At 41.9% G+C, this 25,168-nt stretch overlaps 2 protein-coding genes across 3 annotated transcripts in view; both read left to right on the forward strand.

Moving 5' to 3' along the window:
* Positions 1 to 742: 742 nt before the first annotated feature.
* Positions 743 to 17,055, forward strand: slc25a1b (slc25a1 solute carrier family 25 member 1b). Its single transcript, XM_046369732.1, has 9 exons — positions 743 to 1,263; positions 7,790 to 7,897; positions 12,100 to 12,199; positions 12,306 to 12,444; positions 12,576 to 12,660; positions 14,934 to 15,038; positions 15,145 to 15,260; positions 15,378 to 15,451; positions 15,576 to 17,055. Exons 1-9 carry the CDS (start codon positions 1,152 to 1,154, stop codon positions 15,688 to 15,690), a joined length of 954 nt encoding a protein of 317 aa, XP_046225688.1. The 5' UTR covers positions 743 to 1,151; the 3' UTR covers positions 15,691 to 17,055.
* A 100-nt stretch (positions 17,056 to 17,155) lies between these two features.
* The window catches only part of pi4kaa (phosphatidylinositol 4-kinase, catalytic, alpha a), a 43,728-nt gene continuing 35,715 nt past the window's right edge, over positions 17,156 to 25,168 (forward strand). For both annotated transcript variants that reach the window (XM_046369733.1, XM_046369734.1), the window contains exon 1: positions 17,156 to 19,218. In XM_046369733.1, the coding sequence (XP_046225689.1) occupies positions 19,120 to 19,218 (99 nt within the window). In that variant the 5' untranslated portion in view covers positions 17,156 to 19,119. The remainder of the gene's footprint in view (positions 19,219 to 25,168) is intronic.

Raw genomic sequence — 25,168 nt, forward strand, 5'->3', positions numbered from 1 at the left:
GTTCCGTATTCTCCCACTGCCGGCCAGTGGGCTTCCTCTCCCTACCATATTTGTTAGTGAGTGGAAACGCTAAGCGGATCCTTCACATTTATAGAACAATTGTGTATCTGTGATATAGCCATCTTTGACTTTGTGGTCATGGTAACTAGTGGAAACCGAATCCACTGAGATCCATAGTGGCCACTAGCGACTGCGCAGCCTATGACGAAAATAGCATTGTTTAGTGAAATAATAGGATAAGAAAGATAAGAAGTCGTCACTACTGTTGTTGTAGGCTACATAAATGGGGGGGGGGGGGGGGGGTAGTAAGCTTACCTAATATAGGGTCCAATGACGTGTCAGTGTAGAAGGCTGCCAATAATTTGTGTAAAGCTCCCGAGTGGCGCAGCGGTCTAAGGCACTGCATCTCAGAACAATAGGCGTCACTATAGTAACTGATTTGGAGTCATTGTAGGCCGTCATTGTAAATAATAATTTGTTCTAAACTGACTTTCCTAGTTAAATAATATATATATATATATATATATATATATATATATATATATTGTTTTTTAAAGCCCAATGTGAGGGTCACATATTTTTGTTTATACCTACATACCAGGCCACCCTAAGAAATGTACAGGTTGTTTGAAGAGGTCAATGTCGGAAACGTTTTATAAATGTGGTGGTTGAGGCCAACAAGGGCTATGGGGCCGCTATGAATAACACGAGACTACTGACTGATATATTTATTTAGGGGAGGCTGCAGTTACTCTGTCTGGACTATGGCACAGTGAACTACTAGGCCAATCAAAGCAGCTGAGGGAATTTCCCGTTCCACCTTAAATCTGGTTTGTTTGTGAAAAATATGGAGACGTTCTCTTTTTACGTTGAAGGGTGAAAGCCCCGCCCTGTGAACACTTGCAATGCACGAGTGAACTTCAACTGTCAAAAGTGGAGGACACATTAGCTTTTGAGCTGTGCGGTTTTCAATTATCAGCATCGCCTTTGTAAGTGATCGCACATCAATACGCTGTAGGTGTGATCGAGGCGCAATTTGTGCACAAAGCGCCGGAGTGCACGGAGGCTGACGATCGGGAGGGATAAAGAGTGTCGTCCTAGAAGTGAACAAGTTCTTGGTTGTTTGGGGGGGGGGGGCGATTGTTGCCAATATGTCCAGGAATCCCACATTTGTGAGTCCATTCCACAGACCCCACTGTTTGGCCGCTGCCGCCCAGGCAGGAAAAGCCAAACTCACCCACCCTGGCAAAGCAATTCTAGCAGGTAAGGATACATTCATTCATCTTTCCTTGTGTAGGCTGCTGATATTGCTTCACAATTCAGGCAGCGTTCATTATAGCATCCTGTTACGTTGTAACAATGCCAATCATTGTCACTGACAATACTATATATTATACAGGACTTTTTACTTTTGTAGTGGCAGTCAGTTTGTAGCAAGATATTTCAACACCATTGCCTGCCTACTGTATAGAGCTTGCCATGGGAGGCAACGTGAACTTTGTTAGTGTAGTAAATCATTATTTAAGTCTACTAATCTATTCAGCCTTTTTTCTTAATTTCTTTATGAACTACGTGTCCGTTGCTAGGGAGTAAGGCACATTTGATCACAATATAGCAACACAATTATGTGCTGTGCTCGACAGGGTGTCCAAACCGCCTCTAAAACGGCACCAGTGGCAAGTAAGTATCCAATGTGCTTTGGCATGAGATATTGTGTATCTGGTCATATGCCTTGTTTTTTGTGACTGATGGGGGAGGTTTGTGATTCAAAAGTAACTAGTCACCCTTTGAGTGCGATGTACTGTCTTCATGCACTGTGGAACTTGAGGAGTGGCATGAATCTGCAGCCTGCCGTGTGTGTGTGTGTGTGTGTGTGTGTGTGTGTGTGTGTGTGTGTGTGTGTGTGTGTGTGTGTGTGTGTGTGTGTGTGTGTGTGTGTGTGTGTGTGTGTGTGTGTGTGTGTGTGTGTGTGTGTGTGTGTGTGTGTGTGTGCTCGCACACATGGAGCTGCAATATGATAATTATTGAATTGCATATGAGACTTTAGGAATACAAGGTAGTATTCAATTGTTTGGAAGAAAAAAATAGTCTGCAATGTCTATCTATGCCTGGATTGTCTTCAAATTATGCACTCCCAAAGTGCACACCTCATTTCGACTATAGTTCAGGAGGACTGGCTGCATCTGTTGAACTATCAATTTGCCCTTGTAACCTTTGATTCAACTTGTCTGTGTGAGCGATCTGTTATTCCTCTTGAAACCCAGACAAAAAATACCATGATTTGGGTGATTTTCACAAAATGTATTCCATAGCATGGTGCTTTGGAAGAAGGATTGTTGACATATATTTGACATTTGTATCTAAAAGCATAATAAAGAAATAATTAATAAAAGTTGGCATATTTATTACATTTTGGCCATACCCGGGCCTCCTTTAAGACTCCATATTGGCGCAACAAAGCTAAAATGTGTGTCATGAAGCTTTACCGCTTGCTCTGTAATATGAGTAGTATACTGATTTCAAAAGAAACGTCCTTAGATAAATGTATAGTATTAGTATAGTAAAATAAACATGAATATATAAAATATTTGACTTGGCAATTTAAAAAAATATATTGTTGAACATAATATACTTTTTGGCAGCGTTTCCCAAACTCGGTCATGGGGACCCCAAGGGGTGCACATTTTGGTTTTTGCCCTAGCACTACACAGCTGATTCAAGTCATCATCCAGCTTTGATTATTTGAATTAGCTGGGTAGGGCTAGGGCAAAAAACAAAATGTGTCCCCATGACCGAGTTTGGGAAACGCTGGTCTATGGGCATATTAAAGTTCCAGAGTGGGCAATGATAAAAGGAGGGCTGTGATTGGTTACATTGCCTACTATGACAATGTATTGAAAGATTTGCTGACTCAATTATGGTTTATTTTCCAATATTCATGTTTTATATTTTGAAACACTCAAATTAATGTAAGAACTACTATTACAGAGCAAGCCGTAAAGCTTCATATGACAATCTTGTTTGCTTTGTAGCATCTACACACAAAATATTATGGAGGCTTTGGTATGGCTAAAACTTAGGTTAATAACAGGTTATTTCTCAATTATGCTGTTAGATTAAAATGTGTCAACAATCCTTCCTCCAAAGGACCATTCTATGATTAACATTTTGTTAAAATCCTCCAAATCATGGTTGTTTTCTTTGTCTGGACAGATCACTCCTGTTCTACAAGGACACATGCTTTGCTCTAGTCGTCAGTTCCAGGGTGTGTAGAGTTAATTAGATGTGTCATGGTCCTTTTCTCTGGTAATTCCTGACCCCATGATCATACCAAAGCCCCCTTTCCCTTAGTCCAGCAGAGTGTGGTCATCATGGCTTATGAATGGGAGTTTGGCAGACACCTCTCACAGCACTGAGTGGGATGTGCCAGACACTGTAAAGCTAGGCTACAGAGGTACAAAATCCAAGCCAACCATGTCCTTGTGTTCCACAGCTGTGTAGAGGTTTGTAGCCCTAGTAAGGCGTGTCAAGGTTTGCATGCAGCCTGACGAGTAAGGTCCTTAGATGGAACCGTTTCTGCACGTGCATCCTTGAATGCAGTTGCGCTACTTAGTTTGTCTCTTTTGGGACAATGCATGGCGCCGCATTATTGAGGGCATTCATGGTTGATAACTCGTTTGTTTGCGTAAATTGCTTCTGTGTCTTGCTTCTTGCAAGAGTAACAAGTGAACACTGATCCATTCCAATTCCTTGATATAGTAGAACTATACTCTCCTATCAGGTGATAGAAACCATTTGTCTGTCTCAGTTCTCTGGCACATGTTTCAGGCCTGTTTTCCCATGTCTATCAGCCTATCCTTGTCAAGCAACTACGCTTTCACCTGGAGTAAATTGTAAGCTAACGGGGCCTACTCATTTGCGCTCACAGGATAGATGAGAGCAATATGATGGGTCTACCAGGAAGTGCTTTCACAATCAAACCAGATGAAGGAAAGGAGATGACAGGGAACCTATTACACTACCAGTGAGATTCACCCAGTAGTGTGAGTGCTTGACAGGGGGCTGAGGCCTGCAGTGCAGTACAGTGTTGTGTGCCTGAATCCATGAGCCATGATGACACAGCACAAACTGCACACACTTCTGCAGTTCAGAGAGTACACACACACACACACTCCTGCCCACACTGTACACACACGCACACACTCCTGCACAGACACACTGCTTCACACACGGCACACATGCAGCTGGTTTACAACACCCTTTCACCAGACCGGGGGAGCATGCTGGCGGGTCGGGGGGGGTTATAATTTACCTTCAATGATCACTCTTCCGTCCACTTTTTGAACTTGATTACCACCCCATAGAATGCAAAGCACTCTGAGACCTAATAAAATGTGCTGTAAAACGAATTAGTAATGTTGTTGAGCATTATTATGGCACTCAACACAACTTAATCTGGGTAGATGAGGGTATCTTGCGAAACATGCAGTCGTTTGACTTGCTTCTTATCTCTCAGGTTGTGTGCCTTTTTATAATTCAGCTGACACCTGCTTCCTTCACTGCTTCCTTAGAATAGTAGAGTAGGGAATGAATGACTGGCCTGTTATGAGGAAACAATTGGACATGTCTAATTATAAAACATCTAGCGTTTATGACAGGCACTGGGCAGAATTTGTAGCCTATTGTGTAATAACAAGATAATGAACATGAGCCTACTTGTGAGAAAAAAACAATCTTTTAGGCAGTTTTTTGAAAAGGGGAAGAAAAATAATTCTGGGCTGGGCCCACTTCAGACAGACAACTCTCCCAACAAATCATGAGGTACACATGCCAGAAAGTGGTTTTAGGTGAAGCTAGTTTATGTAAACTAGCGAAATGCACTCATTAAAAAGAACCACGTATCTCCATCTTGCTAGGTACTAGTTTGTTTTTTATTCAAACGGTTAAGGAAGTGACAGTTCCTCTATGCCAAACTAAAGTTTTCTGTTACATGCAGAATTGTTAAACTGGAACATTTGGAAATTGTGGGAGGCAATCTGGATGTCTAGGGTTAGGGTGCTGTAGGTCATGTAGCTATTTGTTACATGCAATATGCTTTGTGGACTTCAACAGACAGAGGTTGCACTCCAGTTTTGTGATGAAACAAAGGTGTGGTTGAATTTATTCTAACACTGTGTCTTATTTCCTTAGCCTTCGTTCCTATGCCTTGCGACCGTGATATATAGGCCTAACAGGTTATAGAGCAAACAACGTAAGATTCTCTCTCAACACATACTTTTGCATATATAGTGTATGTGGACACCCCTTAAAATGAGAGAATTCAGCTATTTCAGCCACACCTGTTGCTGACAGGTATATAGAAAGAGGACACCGCCATGCAGTCTCCATAGACATTGCCAGTAGAATGTCCTTACTGAAGAGCTCCGTGACTTTCAACGTGGCACCTTAATAGGATGCCACCTTTCCAACAAGTCAGTTATTGTGAAGTGGAAATGTCTCGGAGTAACAACGGCTCAGCTGCGAAGTGGTAGGCCACACAAGCTCACAGAATGGGACTGCCGAATGCTGACGCGTGTAAAAATAGCCTGTCCTCGGTTGCAGCACTCACGACCGAGTTCCAAATTTCCTCTGGAAGTAACGTCGGCACAAGAACTGTTCCTCTGGAGCTTTATAAAATGGGTATCCATGGCCGAGCAGCCGCACACAAGCCTAAGATCACCATGTGCAATGCCAAGCGTTGGCTGGAGTGGTGTAAAGCTCGCTGCCATTAGACTCTGGAGCAGTGGAAGCGCGCTCTCTGGAGTGACGAATCACGCTAAACCATCTGGCAGTCTGACGGATTAATCTTGGATTGGCAAACGCCATGGGAAAACTACCTGCCCCAATGCATAGTGCCAACTGTAAAGTTTGGTGGAGGAGGAATAATGGTCTGGGGCTATTTGTTCATGGTTCTGGCAAAGCCCCGTAGATTCAGTGAAGGGAAATCTTAACGCTACAGCATACATTGACATTCTAGATGATTCTGTGCTTCACAATTTGTGGCAACAGTTTGGGGAAGGCCCTTTCCTGTTTACAAAGCGAGGTCCATACAGAAATGGTTTGTCGAGATCGGTGTGGAAGAACTTGACTAAGCTGCACAGAGCTCTGACCTCAACCCTATCGAACACTTTTGAGATGAATTGGAACGCCGACTGCAAGCCAGGCCTAATCGTCCAACATCAGTGCCCGACCTCACTAATGCTCTTGTGGCTGAATGGAAGCAAGTCCCCGCAGCAATGTTCCAACATCTAGTGGAAAGCCTTTCAGAAGAGTGGATGCTGTTATAGCAGCAAAAGGGGAAACAACTCCATATTAATGCCCATGATTATGGAATGAGATGTTCGGCGAGCAGGTGTCCACATATTTTGTCATGTAGTGTAGGTTGTAATATGGCTTTGGGGGGGGCGGATTAAAATAAATATATATATATATTTTACCCACATGCCACTACTAAGAGGGACTAATTGTGTGTGTGCTTGTGGATAATGAAGTGTTGCATGACCATTCCTGTGTGGGACTGACCACCCTGCATGCTTGTGTGGTGAGGTGAAAGGCATGCTGAAGTCCAGAGCCTCAACAAATGTCTCTTTCAGGAGCATCAGCATGGGGTTGATGTTTAGACTCAACCAGGACGTTTCCCACACACACATTAGGGTCAGATTTCCCCACTTCAAATCAAACAGATTTTCAAGTGGGGATTGTTCAGTTAACTGGTTAGAGATCTGTGGTTGAGCATGCTATGTTATCACATAACTGTTTGAGGACTCGGAAGACAGTTTGCTCAGCTCTTATGGAGTTGCCCCTTGACCCAACGGTTGTTTGTTGCCAGCAACAAACTCTATCGGTTTATGACGACTCTGTGTGAGAGAGGCGTCCACATGCTTCTCATCCGAAACAGTTTCAGTAGAGTTCGTGCATATTTTGTGACGTCTTTGTTCGTATGGACTTTGGTGAGAGTTTTTCGGCTGTTCGGGCTCACCACTTTTTTTCTGGAGGCCGAAGTCTAAGTCTTACGCCCCTTCATCGGTGATTAGTTAACAGTAGGGATTCTTCAATAAAGTTTCTGTTGTTATTCAACGAGAGACGACTCGTTTTCATTCACCAAACATCTTAGTTAGATGCAAAATTGCGCGAAAGATCTATTCGGCAAACACGTCAAAAATAAATGATAGATTTCTTGAGTTCTCTTAGATTAGTTATATATTAAGTGTATACTGGCTACGGCGTCTCAAAATGGACAAGCAGTACTTTTTCTCGTTTTTCAAGCAAAGGTATTTTAAGGGAGTAATGCGAGCACACTCGTTCGGCTAGCTGAGTTCCGAACTGAAACATGCTGACGTCTTAACTCTCTCTGTCAGTGGAATCACACCCCCACTGATCAGAGCAGATGGGCGTATCCTGTGGACAGAATCCCAGCTCAGCCAATCAGAGCCCTCTTTTCTGTTAGCCGTTCAACTGCAGATGTGTGGAGCTCCGGCTGTTAAGGTGGAACCAGGAGGTTACCGATAAAACTACAGTTACAGAGAAACTGATTAAGAGGACTTAAAAAATACATCTGTTTTTGAGACCCTGATGATATTTTATTTGTGAACGTAGTAATAACATTATACATAAAATGATGCCATCTATTCAGCCAGCAGAGAAGACACAAGCCTTTAACTGAACTTGAACTGTTGTTCCAGATGGAGCAGGGGGAATAGAGATCCGCCTAACGACCATCACTTTTCTGTCTCTCCCTTTCTCTCTCTAGGTGGTATTGCTGGAGGAATAGAGATCTGTATTACATTCCCTACAGAGTATGTGAAGACTCAGCTGCAGTTGGATGAGAAGGCCAACCCTCCCAGATATAAAGGCATCGGTGGGTATCTCAAATCAAGTGTTATTTGTCACATGCTACATGCTTCAACAGGTGTAGACTAATAGTGAAATGCATACTTACGGGTCCTTTTCCAACAATGCAGAGTTAAAGATTGTATTCATTTAAATAGCAAGTGACACAAGGAATAAATTCAATGAATAAAAATAATAAGTTAAACATTTTTTGGCTATATACAGGGAGTTCCAGTACCGAGTCGATGTGCATGGGTACGAGGTAATTGAGGTAGTATGTACAGTACCAGTCAAAATTTAGGACACACCTACTCATTCAAGGGTTTTTCTTTATTTTTACTATTTTCGACATTATAGAATAATAGTGAAGACACCAAAACTATGAAATAACACCTATGGAATAATGTAGTAACCAAAAAAGTGTTAAACAAATCAAAATAGATTTTAAATTCTTTAAAGTGCCTTGATGACAACTTTGCACACTCTTGACATTCTCTCAACCAGCATCATGATGAATGCTTTCCAACAGTCTTGATGGAGTTCCCACATGCTGAGCACTTGTTGGCTGCTTTTCTTTCACTCTGCGGTCCAACTCATCCCAAACCATCTCAGTTGGGATGAAGTCGGGTGATTGTAGGCCAGGTCATCTGATGCAGCACTCCATCACTCTCCTTCTTGGTCAAATAGCCCTTACACAGCCTGGAGGTGTGTTGGGTCATTGTCCTGTTGAAAAACAATTGATTATCCCACTGAGTGCAAACCAGATGGAATGTCGTATTGCTGCAGAATGTTGTAGTATATTTTGATTTGTTGAACACTTGTTTGATTACTACTTGATTCCATATGTGTTATTTAATAGCTTTGTTGTCTTCACTATTATTCCAGAATGTAAAAAATGGCACAAATAAATAAACTCTTCAATGCGTAGGTGTCCAAACCTTTGACTGGTACTGTACATAGTAGGGGTAAAGTGACTAGGTTGCAGCAGTATACTGTATGTGGTGAGTGTTAAAGCGTGTGTGTGTGTGTGTGTGTGGCATCCGTATGCATGTGGGTGTATGTAGTGTGTGTATTGAGTTGTCAGTTTTAGTATGCGTGGGTAGAGTCCAGTGTGTGTGCATAGAGTTAGTGCAAAAAAGGGTCAATGCAGGTAGTCCTAGTAGCTGTTTGATTAGCTAATTTTCTGTCTTGTTTGCAGTCTCATGGCTTGGGGGTAGAAGCTGTTAACTTCTTATGGCTGGGGGCATTATTGAGTAGCTTGGATGAATAAGGTGCCCAGAGTAAACTGCCTGCTACTCAGTCCCAGTTGCTAATATCTGCATATTATTAGTATATTTGGACAGAAAACACTCTGAAGTTTCTAAAATTATTTGAATGATGTCTGTGAGTATAACAGAAATCATATGGCAGGCAAAAACTTGAGAAAAAATCCAACCAGGAAGTGGGAAATCTGAGGTTGGTCGTTTTTCAACTCATTCCCTATTGAAGATCTAGTGGGATGTTGGTCATGTTGCACTTCCTAAGGCTTCCACTAGATGTCAACAGTCTTTAGAAACTTGTTTGAGGCTTCTACTGTAAAGGAGGGGCTCATAAGGGCTCTTTGAGTCAGTGGTCTGGCAGATTCACACGAAGGAACGTCATGAGCTTGTGGCAGAGTTAGCTCGCGTTCCATTGCTTTTTTGAAGACAGGAATTTTCCGGTTGGAATATTTATTGAAGATTTATGTTAAAAACATCCTAAAGATTGATTCTATACATCGTTTGACATGTTTCTACAGACTGTAACGGAACTTTTTGACTTTTCGACTGCAACTAGTGAACGTGCTTCGTGAGTTTTGGATTTGTTTACAGAACGCACTAACTAAAAGTAGCTATTTGGACATAAATGATGGACATTATCGAACGAAACAAACATTTATTGTGGAACTGGGATTCCTGGGAGTGCATTCTGATGAAGATCATCAAAGGTAAGTGAATATTTATAATGTTATTTCTGACCTCTGACTGCACAATATGGCGAATGTCTTTTTGGCTTCTTTGGTCTCTGAGCTCCGTACTCAGATTATTGCATGGTTTGCTTTCTCCGTAAAGCTTTTTTGAAATCTGACAGCGGTTACATTAAGGAGAAGTGTATCTAAAGTTCCATGCATAACACTTGTATTTTCATCAACATTTATTATGAGAATTTCTGTAAATTGATGTGGCTCTCTGCAAAATCACCAGATGTTTTTGGAACTACTGAACGTAACGCGCCAATGTATACTGTGATTTAAAAAATATATAAATATGAACTTTATCGAAGAAAACATACATGTATTGTGTAACATGAAGTCCTATGAGTGTCATCTGATGAAGATCATCGAAGGTTAGTGATTAATTCTATTGCTATTTTTGATTTTTGTGACTCCTCTTTGGCTGGAAAATGGCTGTGTTTTTCTGTGACTTGGCTCTGACCTAACATAATCGTTTGGTGCTTTCGCCGTAAAGCCTATTTGAAATCCGACACTGTGGTGGGATTAAAAAGAAGTATATCTTTAAAATGGTGTGAAATACTTCTATGTATGAGGAATTTTAATTATGGGATTTCTGTTGTTTTGAATTTGGCGCCCTGCACTTTCACTGGCTGTTGTCATATCGATCCCGTTAGCGGGATCTCAGCCCTAAGAAGTTTAAGGATCGTCTTGGTTCCAGACCTGGTGCACTGATACATCTTGCCAACAGTTTCCTCTAAACAAGAGAGGGAACTCATTTGTTTTTTTGACAGCATCTCATTTGTTTTAAACAAAAACTTTCCATACATGTTTACCCATGGAAGAAGGTTAAAGTGACTTTTTGGACCCGAATGCCAAAACATTCAGTTGACCCATTTTGCATAGCCCACCCTACCATGAAACATCCATGTCTTCATCACTGCAAAATATAAACGGTTGAGTTTGTTATAATTTAAAAGCTAAAACAAACAGGGTTGTCAAACTGTTTTAATCATTTATTTTTCTAAATAGGAATTGTCAATTATCCAAAAACGCATTAACTTAGACTCTTCTCATATTCGGATATTTTATAGCTTAGACCATATTTTATTTACGTCATCTGAGGTTTTTGTGTTGTGCCCGCCATTGTTGAGACACAACATGCTTTTGAATACTCTGTGGGTGTCAGCAGCTGTTTGCATGAGGCCTTTACAGTAGTCCTTACATGTCAGCTTAATAAAAAGCCTTGAGCAAGGGATCTGTAAATCAATAGGAGAGGTCCAAAGTGGAAATGTTTGTGTATTAAAACAACGGCTCTATCAATCAAAGTTATTTATAAAGCCCTTTTTACATCAGCCGATGTCGCAAAGTTCTATACAGAAACCCAGCCTAAAACCCCAAACGGCAAGCAATGCCGATGTAGAAGCACAGTGGATAGGAAAAACTCCCTAGAAAGGGAGGAACCAGGCTCTGAGGGGTGGCCAGACCTCTTCTGACTGTGCCGGGTGGAGATTATAACAGTACATGGCCAAGATGTTCAAATGTTCATAGATGACCAGCAGGGTCTAATAATAATCACAGTGTGGTAGAGGGTGCAACAGGTCAGCACCTCAGGAGTAATTGTCAGTTGGCTTTTGAGAGAGAACTCTTAAATTCACACTGGATGGAGAAATACTCCAGATATAACAGACTGACCCTAGCCTCCCCGACACAAACTATTGCAGCATAATTGCTGAAGGCTGAAACAGGAGGGGTCGGGAGACACTGTGGCCCTGTCCGACTATACCCCCGGACAGGGCCAACCAGGCAGGATATAATCAGACCCACTTTGCCGAAGCACAGCCCCCACACCACTACACTGCTGGTGAGTGCCAGCGCCTTTACTGAGAATTTCAGAGCTTCCTCTGTGTGTGTGTGTGTGTGTGTGTGTTCAGCCTAGCTGTGTTATCTGTATGTTCAGAGTCACTGAACTTTGACCTGGAGTCTGTCTGAAACAACATGTCAGTCAGTACTGAGAGTTCACTCTCCTGGACTTAACTGTAGCTGCTAGCACCATGACTCTCACTAACAGTTTCCTGTACCTGTACAATGCACAAAGTTATTTGCTAAAATACCGTTGAACGTCCCACAGGTAACATGCACAACACACCATGCAAAAAAAACAACTCAAAAGTGATTTGAAATATCTGCAGTTGACTGTGTATGTTTGTGTCCTCTCTCATTCTGATTCTCTCTCCGTCTCTTCCTTACCCTCCCTGTAGTTGACTGTGTGAAGCAGACTGTAGACGGTCATGGGGTGAGAGGTCTATACAGAGGGCTCAGCTCACTGCTCTATGGCTCCATACCCAAAGCAGCTGTCAGGTACACACACACACACACACACACACATCACACTGTCCCTCTCTGCCTCATCCTCTGTCTCGGTCCATTTTCAATATGTCCCTGACATCCTCTCTCTCTCTATCAGGTTTGGTGTGTTTGAGTTCCTCAGTAATAAGATGCGTGATGAGAGTGGGAAGCTGGACAGTACCCGGGGTCTTCTCTGTGGGCTGGGGGCTGGAGTGGCTGAGGCTGTGGTGGTGGTCTGCCCCATGGAGACGGTCAAGGTGTGTGTGTCTTAAATGACTTAAGGAAATCTTAAACCGTTATCTGCATGTATCGGTGTGTGACGTTACTAGTTTGAAAAAACAAAGGTCTGCATATAACTTGAATCTGTGTTGTCCTCTTGTCATTTCAGGTAAAGTTTATCCATGACCAATCGTCAGCCAACCCAAAGTACCGGGGATTCTTCCATGGAGTCAGGGAGATCGTCAGAACAGAAGGTATGGAAATGAGACAGACACTGTGTGTTTACTGCCACCCAATGTTCCCCCGAGACTGCTGCACAGAATAAATATCAGCCCACAGAGAGAAGCATGAGATTGAACTTCACTCAACTGTCTAGAGCAGTGGTCACCAACCAGTCGATCTCCAAGGCATTCCTAGTCGATCGGCAAACATTTCTGTAAAAAAAAAAACATAAAGCTATTCCTGTTCTTAGTTATTTTTGTTGTCTGGGGCTGTTTGTAGGCGCACCCGAATCAGGTGAACTGTTGCCATTTTGAACCATTTCATGTGTCTGAAGGTACAAACTCTGCCTTCCCGGTGGGCCCGGAGAGCTAATCAAGTGCTCTATAGGCCTACTGCTGGTAATCTGAGATTACAGTGTCGTCACAGGCATGAAAGGCTACAACAAAGTTGATACTGTGAGATTTCAAAACGTTTAAAACCGTGACTAGAGAGAGGCTGTCAACGAATACAGCAAAGAGCTGCTGTTTTTATGAGTGTGTTCATGTTTAAGTTCTTTTTCAGCACTGTCAACACTTTGTATTCAACACTTTTATAAGCCATAAAATATGCGTTCTTCCTATTTCAACTCATCGCTACAACAAGCACTGCAGCAGAAATGAATGAGTAGGAAAATGTATCTATAGGCTTGCGTTGTTGTTATTATTAGCGGCTCAAAGAATATTTCACTTTCTCTGTTCATAGGAGTAACAACTTGAATTTGTGTATGAGGCAAAAAATGATGTGGTGCGACTCGAGTTTCGCCATCATCTGGAAGACTGTTGACCTTTTTGGTCAGTGTCAGCGGAGGGATGTTGAGAGGGGGACCATCAGTCTGCTGCGTTCTCTCTGCACTGAAACTGACCATTAGATGCAGGCACCATCAGCCCAGTAAAATAAAAAGTGAATTATTTAAATGTATGCTCACTCAGCTGTGACTCACAAGTAATACATCAAAGGATCTATTACCGGTGTGATCATATAGCCTACCTCCAAAAAATGGCCCGAACAGCAATTCATTGGCAGGGCAATTCAAGCAAAGCCAATATGTGGTGACAATTTATTGGGCCTACAGCTTACTGCACAAACCTCATTGCTACAGTACTGTTTTTAATTGGTTAATGATGCACAGGCTTATGTTTCTTTAAGTCATGTTTAAAAAGAAATCTGAGCGGTAGATCTTGGCTTGCGTTTTGACTCAAAGTGATCTTGACAAGGAAAAGTTTTGTGACCACTGTTCTAGAGTTTGCCCTGTTAACCTTATCAATGTTTTCCTTTACTGTGGCAATTGTGATTAAATCAATGCAAAATTAGCCACTTTCAATGCAACATACGAAAACAAAACAAACAATACAAGAGATTTTGTTGTAGGCAGAACGCATCGGAGTAGGATTCTATTGCATTGACATGCACGACTCGGCCCGTACTCTAAACAGACCGGTGTGGCATAAACAATCAGAGCTGCAGTAGGCATATATGCAAATAGACCATAGCCATATATGGATCTGTGCAATTTACTTTAAACTGGACTGTGTTTACAGCATGAACGGCCGTGAGTAGATGAGCTTGTTTTGAGATCAAAGCAAGAGCTGCATGTAGCCACGTGTGCACATTGGCTGCTACTGTAGGTTGAATGATAGAATGATTGTATTCCTCTGGTTGCACATTTAACATGCTAGTGGAAATTTGGTCAAATGGATTTAGGTTTCCCTGCATTGAAGTCCCTGGTCACTAGGAGCGTCACCTGGATGAGCGTTTCCTGTTTGCTTATGGCGGCATACAGCTCATTGAGTGCAGTCTTAGTTCCAGCATCGGTGGTATGGTGGTATGCAGACCGCTGCGGAAAATACAGAGAAACTCTAGGTAGATAGTGTGGTCTACAGCTTCTCATGAGATACTCTACCTCAGGCGAGCAAAATTTTGAGACTTCCTCAGATATTGTGCAAAAGCTGTTGTTTACAAATATACATAGGCAGCCACTCCTTGTCTTACCAGAGGCTGCTGTTCTATCCTTTCGATACAGCGTAAAACCCACCAGCTGTATGATTTTCATGTCGTCGTTCAGCCACGACTCTGTGAAACATAAGATAATACAGTTTAATGTCCCATTGGTAGTTTAATCTTGCTCGTAGGTCATCTTTTTTTTACAATAATTGCATGTTTGCCAATTATAACGGATGGCAGTGTAGTTTCACTTGCTCGCCTACGAATTCTCAGAAGGCAGCCCGACCTGTGTGTTGATGTGTTGTGTTATCTATGTCTCCTCTAGGCCTGAGGGGGACGTACCAGGGTCTGACAGCCACGGTACTGAAACAGGGATCCAACCAGGCCATCCGCTTCTACGTCATGACATCTCTAAGGAACTGGTACAAAGGTGTGTGTGTGTGATCAACTGAGTTTGAACCCTTCTCTCCTGTGTGTGTGTGTGTGTGTGTTTATCCAGAGTGTCTCACTGCTCTGTCTCTCTCTCTGTTCCCTAGGTGAAGATCCTAACAAGGCCATTAACCCTCTGGTCACGGGAGCATTCGGAGCCTTCGCTGGAGCTGTCAGTGTGTTTGGAAACACTCCTCTGGATGTCATCAAAACCAGGATGCAGGTACACACCACCATTATTAATGACCTGGTCACTTGCAGTGAATTGAGTCTCCTTTACTATACTTTTTTTTACTATACTATTGTTTTGTTAGTTAAACCCTGCCTCTCTCTCTAACAGGGTCTGGAGGCTCACAAGTACAAAAGCACCCTGGACTGTGCCGTCAAGATCATGAAGCATGAGGGACCTAAAGCGTAAGTGTCTCTGCACACACTAACTTTGACCTCCTGTCTCATTTTCATTGATTTGTATCAGATATAATTGTATTGATCCTGTCTGCTCTTTGCCTCCTTCCTTCATTATTTCCTCTCTCCCCAGGTTCTATAAGGGTACAGTCCCCAGGCTGGGCAGGGTGTGTATGGACGTAGCCATCGTCTTCATAATCTACGAGGAAGTGGTGAAGGTCCTTAACAAAGTCTGGAAGACTGACTGAGATCACGTTTCCGTGACAACCAGCGGAGTGGAGAACCCCCGGCAGGGCGGGGCTATGGCCTGATTCCAAACCCAATCCCTCTGCCCTATCCTTAGGTTATCCATGACTTGCTACCTCCTTACAGATCTGATATGGCTAGTTATATTTCATTACAAAAAAGTTGGTCTCTGTCCCCTGCCATTGTTTACACTTATCATGGCTGCATTTCATTCCAACTGACTAAAGCAAACAATCTGGGGATGAGTGCACTTCGCCTATGATCCTATTGGGGATACTACTATCATATTGTTTATACCTACATCCTCTGTTCTTCTTTATATCCACAGGGGGGAGTGAGCAAGGGCACATGGGTAGGGTGAGGGATTTGGCCTATATGACTGGAATAATGGGAACACTGTATCATTCCAGAGCAGTGTCTTAGACTGACAGTGCTTCAGTTCACTAATTGCTATTATTGACATCTTATGTTGTACATTGATTAAAGATGAAACAATACTTATGGCTAAAACCCAATATAATGTGATGTAAATCAGAGGAAAAAACTTGAAATGAGAGAGGAGGATCAAAGGCTTTTAACTCCAAAGACCATGTTGTATATTTTAACACAATGGTGTGACCCAGTGAAATGGGTCTGGTAGAGATGTGGAGGCCGTCGTTCATACACATGATAGCACTACAACAGACATGCCTGTTCACGTGTCACATGGGTGTTGTTTTCCAGGTTTAATGCAGGTCTGAAATGTAGCTGCTTTACATACCTGAGTGCAATTGCAACACAATGCCTTATATATCATTATATTCAGAGATATCTTTATGGTAGAGCGCTACTATATGTACAGTGCCTTGAAAAAGTATTTGCCCCCTTTCTGAGTTTCTCTATTTTTGCATATTTTAATACTGAATGTTATCAGATCTTCAACCAAAAGGGACCGTGAGTTTACAAATAACAAAAAATATATACTTATTTTATTTATTTAACATTTTGCTTACTGGGACTTCTAATTTTGAGAGGGGCAGCATTTTTTGGTCTTGCCTAGGGCGGCAGAACAGCAAGGACTGGCCCTGCTTCCAAGAGTCTTGACGATCTTCCAGGTGCTTTATGGCAAACTTGTCAATTTTTTTGGAGGTCATGGGTCTGTATATGCCTAGCAAAAACCAAATCAGTCATTCCGCAGTAAGAACCTTACACCAACGGTCAATCATAGGAGTCTAGGTGTCATTTAGATTCTGGCCACCAGAGGCAGCAGGGGTTCAAACTGTAGAACCCAGTTCCAACATTTTATTATAAAAATGTATTTTATCAAACAAAACTATGCTACATTTTATCTCTTGGACCTTCCGTATGACAAATCAGAGCAAGATTACTGAATGTAAGTACATTTATTTACCGTCAGAGGTGAATGTATCAAACCAGTTGCTGTGATAAGTGTTTTGTTGTTGTGCACTCAATAAATAGCATGCTATTTTTTTTTACTGTAATAGCTACTGTAAATTGGACACTGCAGTTAGATTTACAATAATGTAAGTTTTCTGCCCATATAAGACATGTCTATGTCCTGGAAAGTTGGCTGTTGTCATTCTAGTCACATTAGCTCACGTTAGCAACAACTGTCCCAGTTTAGGGACACCGATCCCATAGAGGTTAAAGAAGTTCTGCATGGAAGAGTGGGCCAAAATTCCTCCACAGCGACGTGAGAGACTGATCAAGATCTACAGGAAATGTTTGGTTGAAGTCATTGCAGCTGGCACAACCAGTTATTGCGTGTAAGGGGGCAATTACTTTTTCACAGAGGGGCATTCAGTGTTGCAGCATCATTTTGTTCATGAAATAAGTAAGTGATTGTTGTTATTTGTTCACTCAGGTTCCCTTTACCTTGTATTAGGTTTTGGTTGAAGACCTGATAACATTCAGTAAAATTAGAAAGGGAGCAAATACTTTTTCACAGCACTGTATGTAGTAGTATAATATTAATTGTTAAAATAAGAACTCAGTTTTGAATTACAACCCATTCTTATTCTATGGTTGTCATAGCCCTGTTTTGGCATAGAATTAAGAATGAGAATCCTAATTAAATAGTATTTTTAATAGGATTTCTATGTTTTTTTGGTGTCTGTCGACTACAGAGATGTTGTACAGTATACTCAGACATTCTGCAGAATGAACCAAAACTTTTCAAGTGAATGACATAAAAACTGGCCAAGATTGAGATGGTGAGGGACTTTGCAGTTGTAAATGTGAAACATCAGAAATATATTTACATAATGATTGTTTGTGCCTGCAAATGTAGTTTATGATGGTTTTAGAAATCTGGTGTAACATCTCTAGTGCTACTAATGTCTAAAATTGAAATGATTCATGTTGCATGTCTTAGCTGGGTCAGTTTTTCCTCACCGAGTTACAGTATGATACAATAACACCTAATCATTGTTTTTAAAGTGTTCATTTGATATAGACAGTAACACATTGTAATGATGCCTTGCTGAGATGTTTATCAAATCTACTGGTACTAGTTGACAGTATAGCTTACCAGATCATCTTTGTAATGCAGCCTTGAGTAATTCAATGTGATGAGATATTGCCTGGTAATGTTACCTGGCAGTTATCAAGTAGGTATAAATGCCCTTGGATTTACAATTAGTTCACACATATTTTCTTGGTAGTGTTAGTGGAGGGGGTGGGGACACCAATTTTTATTTAAGATGTCTAGATGTATCCTTTTGCAAAATCTAATAGACATTTTTAATGAAACAATACATTTGCCACTGTCATGGTCTCCATCTATTTTTTATGCTAAAAGACAAGATCTTATGTAAGCATGCTTTATTGAAAGACCATGCACAGCCATTGCAGATTGTACTGCCTGAGAGACTTTTGTAACATTTGCGTTTGGGATTTTGAATATGCCATGTGTGCATTAAAGAGTGTAAAGGATTGTATATAAGATGATTGAGTCTGTTTTGCGGTGATTTTTAAAGTGTTTTGGGCATCTTACAACTGAAGTATTGTTTGCAGACCATTATACCATAGAATAAGATAACAGGAGTAGTTATCGTCAAGGTCCTAAAGCTGCATCCTCCCACATCAAGATGTTTGTGTGACCACATGAGCCTTCAAACCTATTGTTTATAATCCCCTATTCATTGTCAACCCAACTGGAACATTTGACACTTAATTAATCTTATATAATTCTTCAATTTCTGGTTCTCAGCAGACATAATTTGGGAAACATTCGAGTTCTCAAATTGTTTGACTTCAAAACCTTGATCACTGCTTACCATTAACGCATTTTTCTAATGACCTTGTACTGCGCCGTATGAACTCACGTGCTCGCCGTAGTTGTTGGTGTCCGCTACCTAGTTAGCTTGCCCTCTTCGCAGTGGTAAGCGCTGTAAAATGTTCTTACTACCTGTTTGTGTTGAATTATAAAAATGTCTGCGAAAGCAACAGGAACCAGAGGGTTTTATTTCAATACTGTCTTGTCCTTGGCGCGCTCTTTGGCCGCACACCGCCCTGCGCCTATAGATAAGGTGAGTCTGAATGATTTAAAAGCATTAGTGAGCTAATGCTAGCTAAGTTGGCTATTAGGTTCGGTTAACATTACGTGTGTACCTTGTTGCTATATGTACATGGCTAACTCATAGTGATGTGCGATGCTATCGAGACCAGCTACTAGCTAGCTACTCGTTTTCCATAAGCTACACAGCTGTTGGAGAAACAGTTTATTAACTTAGCTAGCTATGTTAGTCATTCATTCTCAAACAAGGCCCTTGCTTTGGCTTGTCATTCCACATCGGAACACGATACAGCAAAACAAGGCAGTTGTACACATTGGGCTAGTTCGTTTTACATGACCCGGTGCCCAGGAGGATGAAGATTGCATTTAAGGACCAATGGAAAGGTCTAAGATGACCAAACTCCGCCTACCCGGAGCACCGTGCCTTGCAAAACGAACTAGCCCATACTGACAACCTAGTTTAATAACTAGCAAACAATTTGCTAGGTACGCCTATAGCTGTCTGTCGATGATATGGTCGATTGTCATTCCATCAGAATGAGGAAGTTAGTATAGCCATTAGTTATCAAGCTAGCTGTCAAACCTGTCAAATGAGTTAACGCCCCCATTTATTTGTCAACATTGGTCATTGATTGATTTACTATTTACTTGAATGTGCTGAATGATTTATTTCAACCATACGGTTTATGATTTCAACAAACATAATTTGCCTTATTTCACATATCACAGTCATATAAAACCAACAACATGATTTGGGGTGTGTTGTATTGCGTGGCTAATTATTCAGCGGTTGGCAGGAAATCTGCGTGGGAGGAACTGTCAGCCAAACTCTATTAAAAAACTGGAAGTCATCAATAGTGGCAAGGTGTAACAAAACACAACCATATCTCCCATCTATGAAATGGATGGTTGTGTAAAAATGTTTTACTGCAAAAGTGGTTAAATTGATGGCACCACCCCTTAACTCAAACAGTGCAGAATAATGCCAGGCTGGAGGGGGGAGTGGCCACAAACTTATGTAACCCAAAATTACAAGCTCTGATATTGCTCAAATTTGTTATACATGTAGCCAGCTGTCTGCCCTACACAGATAAATAGCATTATACCTGTAAACAGACAGATACAATAGGCGGAAATATAAACTCATTATGGTAAATGTAAACTTTTTGCACTCATTCAGTGCTGTATGGTCATGCCTGGAAATAATGCATACAGTTGGAAATATGTTGATGTTGTGGCTATTGTAATAGGCTCTACTGAAAACAAGTGGGCTCAGACATAGAAATAAGAACTTTTTGGGTCCAAGGTTCATTAAGTGATTTTGTATCTATAGCCCCTAGTCTTGCAATTAAGTCAAAGGGACAATCACAGATTACCTTTTATTTTTTGCTTCAAATCCAATATGGCTGCCGTTATAACAGTTGCTGGAGGTTAAACCACCTGTAAATAGGAATTTAGTTAATTGAGCATTTTTGTTTAGAATTGTGTACATGCCTATAAAGCCTATAAAGACTGTTGGTTTGAATATAAGTAGCCCTTGTTCATTTTGTATTGTTTTATTCTTGTTTGAATTATTGTTTGAATAGCCGAAGCCAACTAGTTTTTCAATATGTGGGCAATTCCACCAAAATATAGTAACAAGCACACATTAGCATAACCAAGTTACAGGAAAGCAATCGTAATATAACAGGCAGCTACTCTAGTAGTGTATAAATACAGCTCTTTTCCCGATAAAACTAATTGTGCAAGGTTGATTCAAAGTCTTTGAGCTGACCAGGTCATGAGTGTGTCCTTAAAGGATGAGGAGACAATGTAGTCAGTGGTGGTTGTAGTTCTGGGGCCTGACCAGTAGCCAGTGGTGGTTGTAGTTCTGGGGCCTGACCAGTAGCCAGTGGTGGTTGTAGTTCTGGGGCCTGACCAGTAGCCAGTGGTGGTTGTAGTTCTGGGGCCTGGGCCAGTGGTGGTTGACCAGTAGCCAGTGGTGGTTGTAGTTCTGGGGCCTGACCAGTAGCCAGTGGTGGTTGTAGTTCTGGGGCCTGACCAGTAGCCAGTGGTGGTTGTAGTTCTGGGGCCTGACCAGTAGCCAGTGGTGGTTGTAGTTCTGGGGCCTGACCAGTAGCCAGTGGTGGTTGTAGTTCTGGGGCCTGACCAGTAGCCAGTGGTGGTTGTGACCGTTCTGGGGCCTGACCAGTAGCCAGTGGTGGTTGTAGTTCTGGGGCCTGACCAGTAGCCAGTGGTGGTTGTAGTTCTGACCAGTAGCCAGTGGTGGTTGTAGTTCTGGGGCCTGACCAGTAGCCAGTGGTGGTTGTAGCCAGTGGTGGTTGTTCTGGGGCCTGACCAGTAGTCAGTGAGGGTTGTAGTTCTGGGGCCTGACCAGTAGCCAGTGGTGGTTGTAGTTCTGGGGCCTGACCAGTAGCCAGTGGTGGTTGTCGTTCTGGGGCCTGACCAGTAGCCAGTGGTGGTTGTAGTTCTGGGGCCTGACCAGTAGTCAGTGGTGGTTGTAGTTCTGGGGCCTGACCAGTAGCCAGTGGTGGTTGTAGTTCTGGGGCCTGACCAGTAGCCAGTGGTGGTTGTCGTTCTGGGGCCTGACCAGTAGCCAGTGTTGGTTGTCGTTCTGGGGCCTGACCAGTAGCCAGTGGTGGTTGTAGTTCTGGGGCCTGACCAGTAGCCAGTGGTGGTTGTAGTTCTGGGGCCTGACCAGTAGCCAGTGGTGGTTGTAGTTCTGGGGCCTGACCAGTAGCCAGTGGTGGTTGTAGTTCTGGGGCCTGACCAGTAGCCAGTGGTGGTTGTAGTTCTGGGGCCTGACCAGTAGCCAGTGGTGGTTGTAGTTCTGGGGCCTGACGAGTTTACACAGCTAACTGGTCATTCTGGGCAATCTGCAGCGACAAGGTTAGTATCCTTCCTGTATGACTGGTGGGGTATTGGGGCTGTGGGCTACATTTTTACAAATGTATTAAAAATGAAAAGCTTAAATCTCTTGGGTCAATAAGTTGTCTCTTTGTTATGGCAAGCCTAAATAAGTTCAGGAGTAAAAATGTGCTTTACAAGCCACAAGTTGCATGAACTCACTCTGTGTGCAATAATGGTGTTTAACAGGATTTTTTGAATGACGACCTCATCTCTGTACCCCACACCAGAGTTTCTGAACAATGTGACCGGGAAGATTTTAATTTACCAGACAATTTGAGAAATTTACCGGACATCCGTATCCATTGGATTCTGAACTGGGGCAGCCAGGGCCATCAATAAACAAGTGATATTGGCCAAATGAGACACATTTACGTGTCCTTAAAAACAGCATATAAAAAATGACCAAAACACCATTCCTTGTTTTTCGATATGTAGCATACTTTGGGGGGGTTTTTACTTTCCTAAAACAATAATTGTCCACATCACGGTTCAGGTGTCAGAGACATGAGCACTACATGCATCAGAGCATTTCATGCATACAGTGCCATAGGAAAGTATTCAGACCCCTTCACTTTTTCCACATTTTGTTACGTTACAGCCTTATTCTAAAATGAATTAAAATAAATAAATTTCAGTAATCGACACAAAATACCCAATAATGGCAAAGTGAAAACAGATTTTTGGAAATGTTTGCAAATTTATTAAATATAAAATATGAAAATTCCTTATTTACATAAGTATTCAGACCCTTTGCTATGAGACTCAATTGAGCGCAGGTGCATTTTGTTTCCATTGATCATCCTTGAGATGTTTCTACAACTTGCTTGGAGTCCACATGTGGTAAATTCTATTGATTGGACATGATTTGGAAAGGCGCACACCTGTCTATATAAGGTCCCACAGTTGACAGTGCATGTCAGAGCAAAAACCAAGCCATGAGGTTGAAGGAATTGTCCGTCAAGGCACAGAACTGGGGAAAGGTACCAAAAAATGCCTGTAGCATTGAAGGTCCTCAAGAACACAGTGGCCTCCATCATTCTTAAATGTAGGAAGTTTGGAACCACCAAGACTCTTCCTAGAGCTGGCCGCCCGGCCAAATGGAGCAATCAGGGGAGAAGGGCCTTGGTCAGGGAGAGGGTTGGGCTAGTAACCGAAATGTTGCAAGTTCGAATCCCAGAGCTGACAAGGTACAAATCTGTCATTCTGCACCTGAACAAGGCAGTTCCTAGGCCACCATTGAAAACTGACTTGCCAAGTTAAATAAAGGGAAAATAAAATCTAAAAAACCCGATGGTCACTGCCAGAGCTCTAGAGTTCCTCTGTGGAGATGAGAGAACCTTCCAGAAGGACAACCATCTCTGCAGCGCTTCACCAATCAGGCCTTTATGGTAGTGACCAGACAGAAGCTACACTTCAGTAAAAGGCACCTAAAGACTCTCAGACCATGAGAAACAGGATTCTCTGGTCTGATGAATCCAAGATTGAAGTCGTTGGCCTGAATGCAAAGTGTCACTTCTGAAGTTGCTCAGCCAGAGTCCGGACTTGGAGAGACGTGAAAATAGTTGTGCGGCAACGCACCCCTTCCAACCAGACAGAGCTTTGTGCAGGTTTGTGAAGTAGACAGGACTTGTACATTATCACAGCATATTAGCTATATGCCTTGCCTGACAATGTTTTTCTCAGAGCATATTTTATTTAAAAACTCAAGCTTTAATTGCAAAACAGATTTAGTTTACAGCCTGAAACCAACCTTTTGGTCCACCAGCCAATGTGGCACGTAGAAGAAAAACAATTCTACCAGCCAAATAATATACATTTTTATAATCTTTTGCCATAATTACACTAAAAACGGATGAGCGTGCTTTGTAATGTAACTGCTGCTGACATTTATTTGGATACATCTGTAAGAATGAGCTAATCATGTGAAATTACATCTGGCATAGAAAATGTGCTCTTTTCATTCTACCTGTTTTCTGTTGATATTTCTTTGTATATATCCATACAAATTATGCTGATTCATGATTTCGACTGCCTGAGAAAAGCTGCCTGTCTGTCTCATCCAGACTCGTTCATTACTATGGGACAGCTGGATATAAATTTGAATATTGAAACAATGTTGCAGATGTCGGACAGACAGACAGCTAGGTTTATACAAATCTCTGCTGTTGAAAATGAAATGTTAGTCTAAAAGAAATGTGAGAATGTTTAGATGCTTTGCAAATAAATTCATTAAAAATCCTACAAGGTGATTTTCTGGATTTTTCTTCTCATTTTGCCTGTCATAGTTGAAGTGTACCTATGATGAAAATTACAGGCCTCTCTGTAACGGCGTTCGTCTGTTGAAAGAAGAGAGTCGGACCGAAATGCAGCGTGTTGGTTACTCATGACTTTAATGAAAGAATCGCGGTACATGAAATAACTGAAAGACGAAAACAACAAACGGAACGTGAAACTAATTACAGCCTATCTGGTGAATACTACACAGAGACAGGAACAATCACCCACAAAATACAAAGCGAAACTATGGCTCCCTAAATACGGTTCCCAATCAGAGACAACGATAAGCACCTGACTCTGATTGAGAATCGCCTCAGGCAGCCAAGCCTAACAACACCCCTAATCAGCCACGATCCCAAATAATACAAACCCCAATACGAAAACAACATATAAACCCATGTCACACCCTGGCCTACCCAAACATATAACAAAAACACAAAATACAATGATCAAGGCGTGACACTCATCTTTTTAAGTGGGAGAACTTGCACAATTGGTGGCTGACTAAGTACTTTTTTGCCCCACTGTAGTGGTGATCAAGAGTATATAAATTGCCTGACTGGGCTGATGAGAAAGTGGATTGCACAGTCAGATGGAACAGAGTAAATAGGCATTTTAACGTTGTAGCTTTAGCCGGTGGTAACATGTGGAATAGACACCGTCTGGAATGCTGTTTTAACCAATCAGCATCCAGGATTTGACCTTGCGATATAGGGCAAGATAGTATATATTTGTGGCGGTTAGGACTGATGGACTGACTAGTTAGCAAAATACAA

Source organism: Oncorhynchus gorbuscha, linkage group LG11 (assembly GCF_021184085.1).
Source record: "Oncorhynchus gorbuscha isolate QuinsamMale2020 ecotype Even-year linkage group LG11, OgorEven_v1.0, whole genome shotgun sequence".
In the NCBI taxonomy this organism is placed as follows: domain Eukaryota; kingdom Metazoa; phylum Chordata; class Actinopteri; order Salmoniformes; family Salmonidae; genus Oncorhynchus; species Oncorhynchus gorbuscha.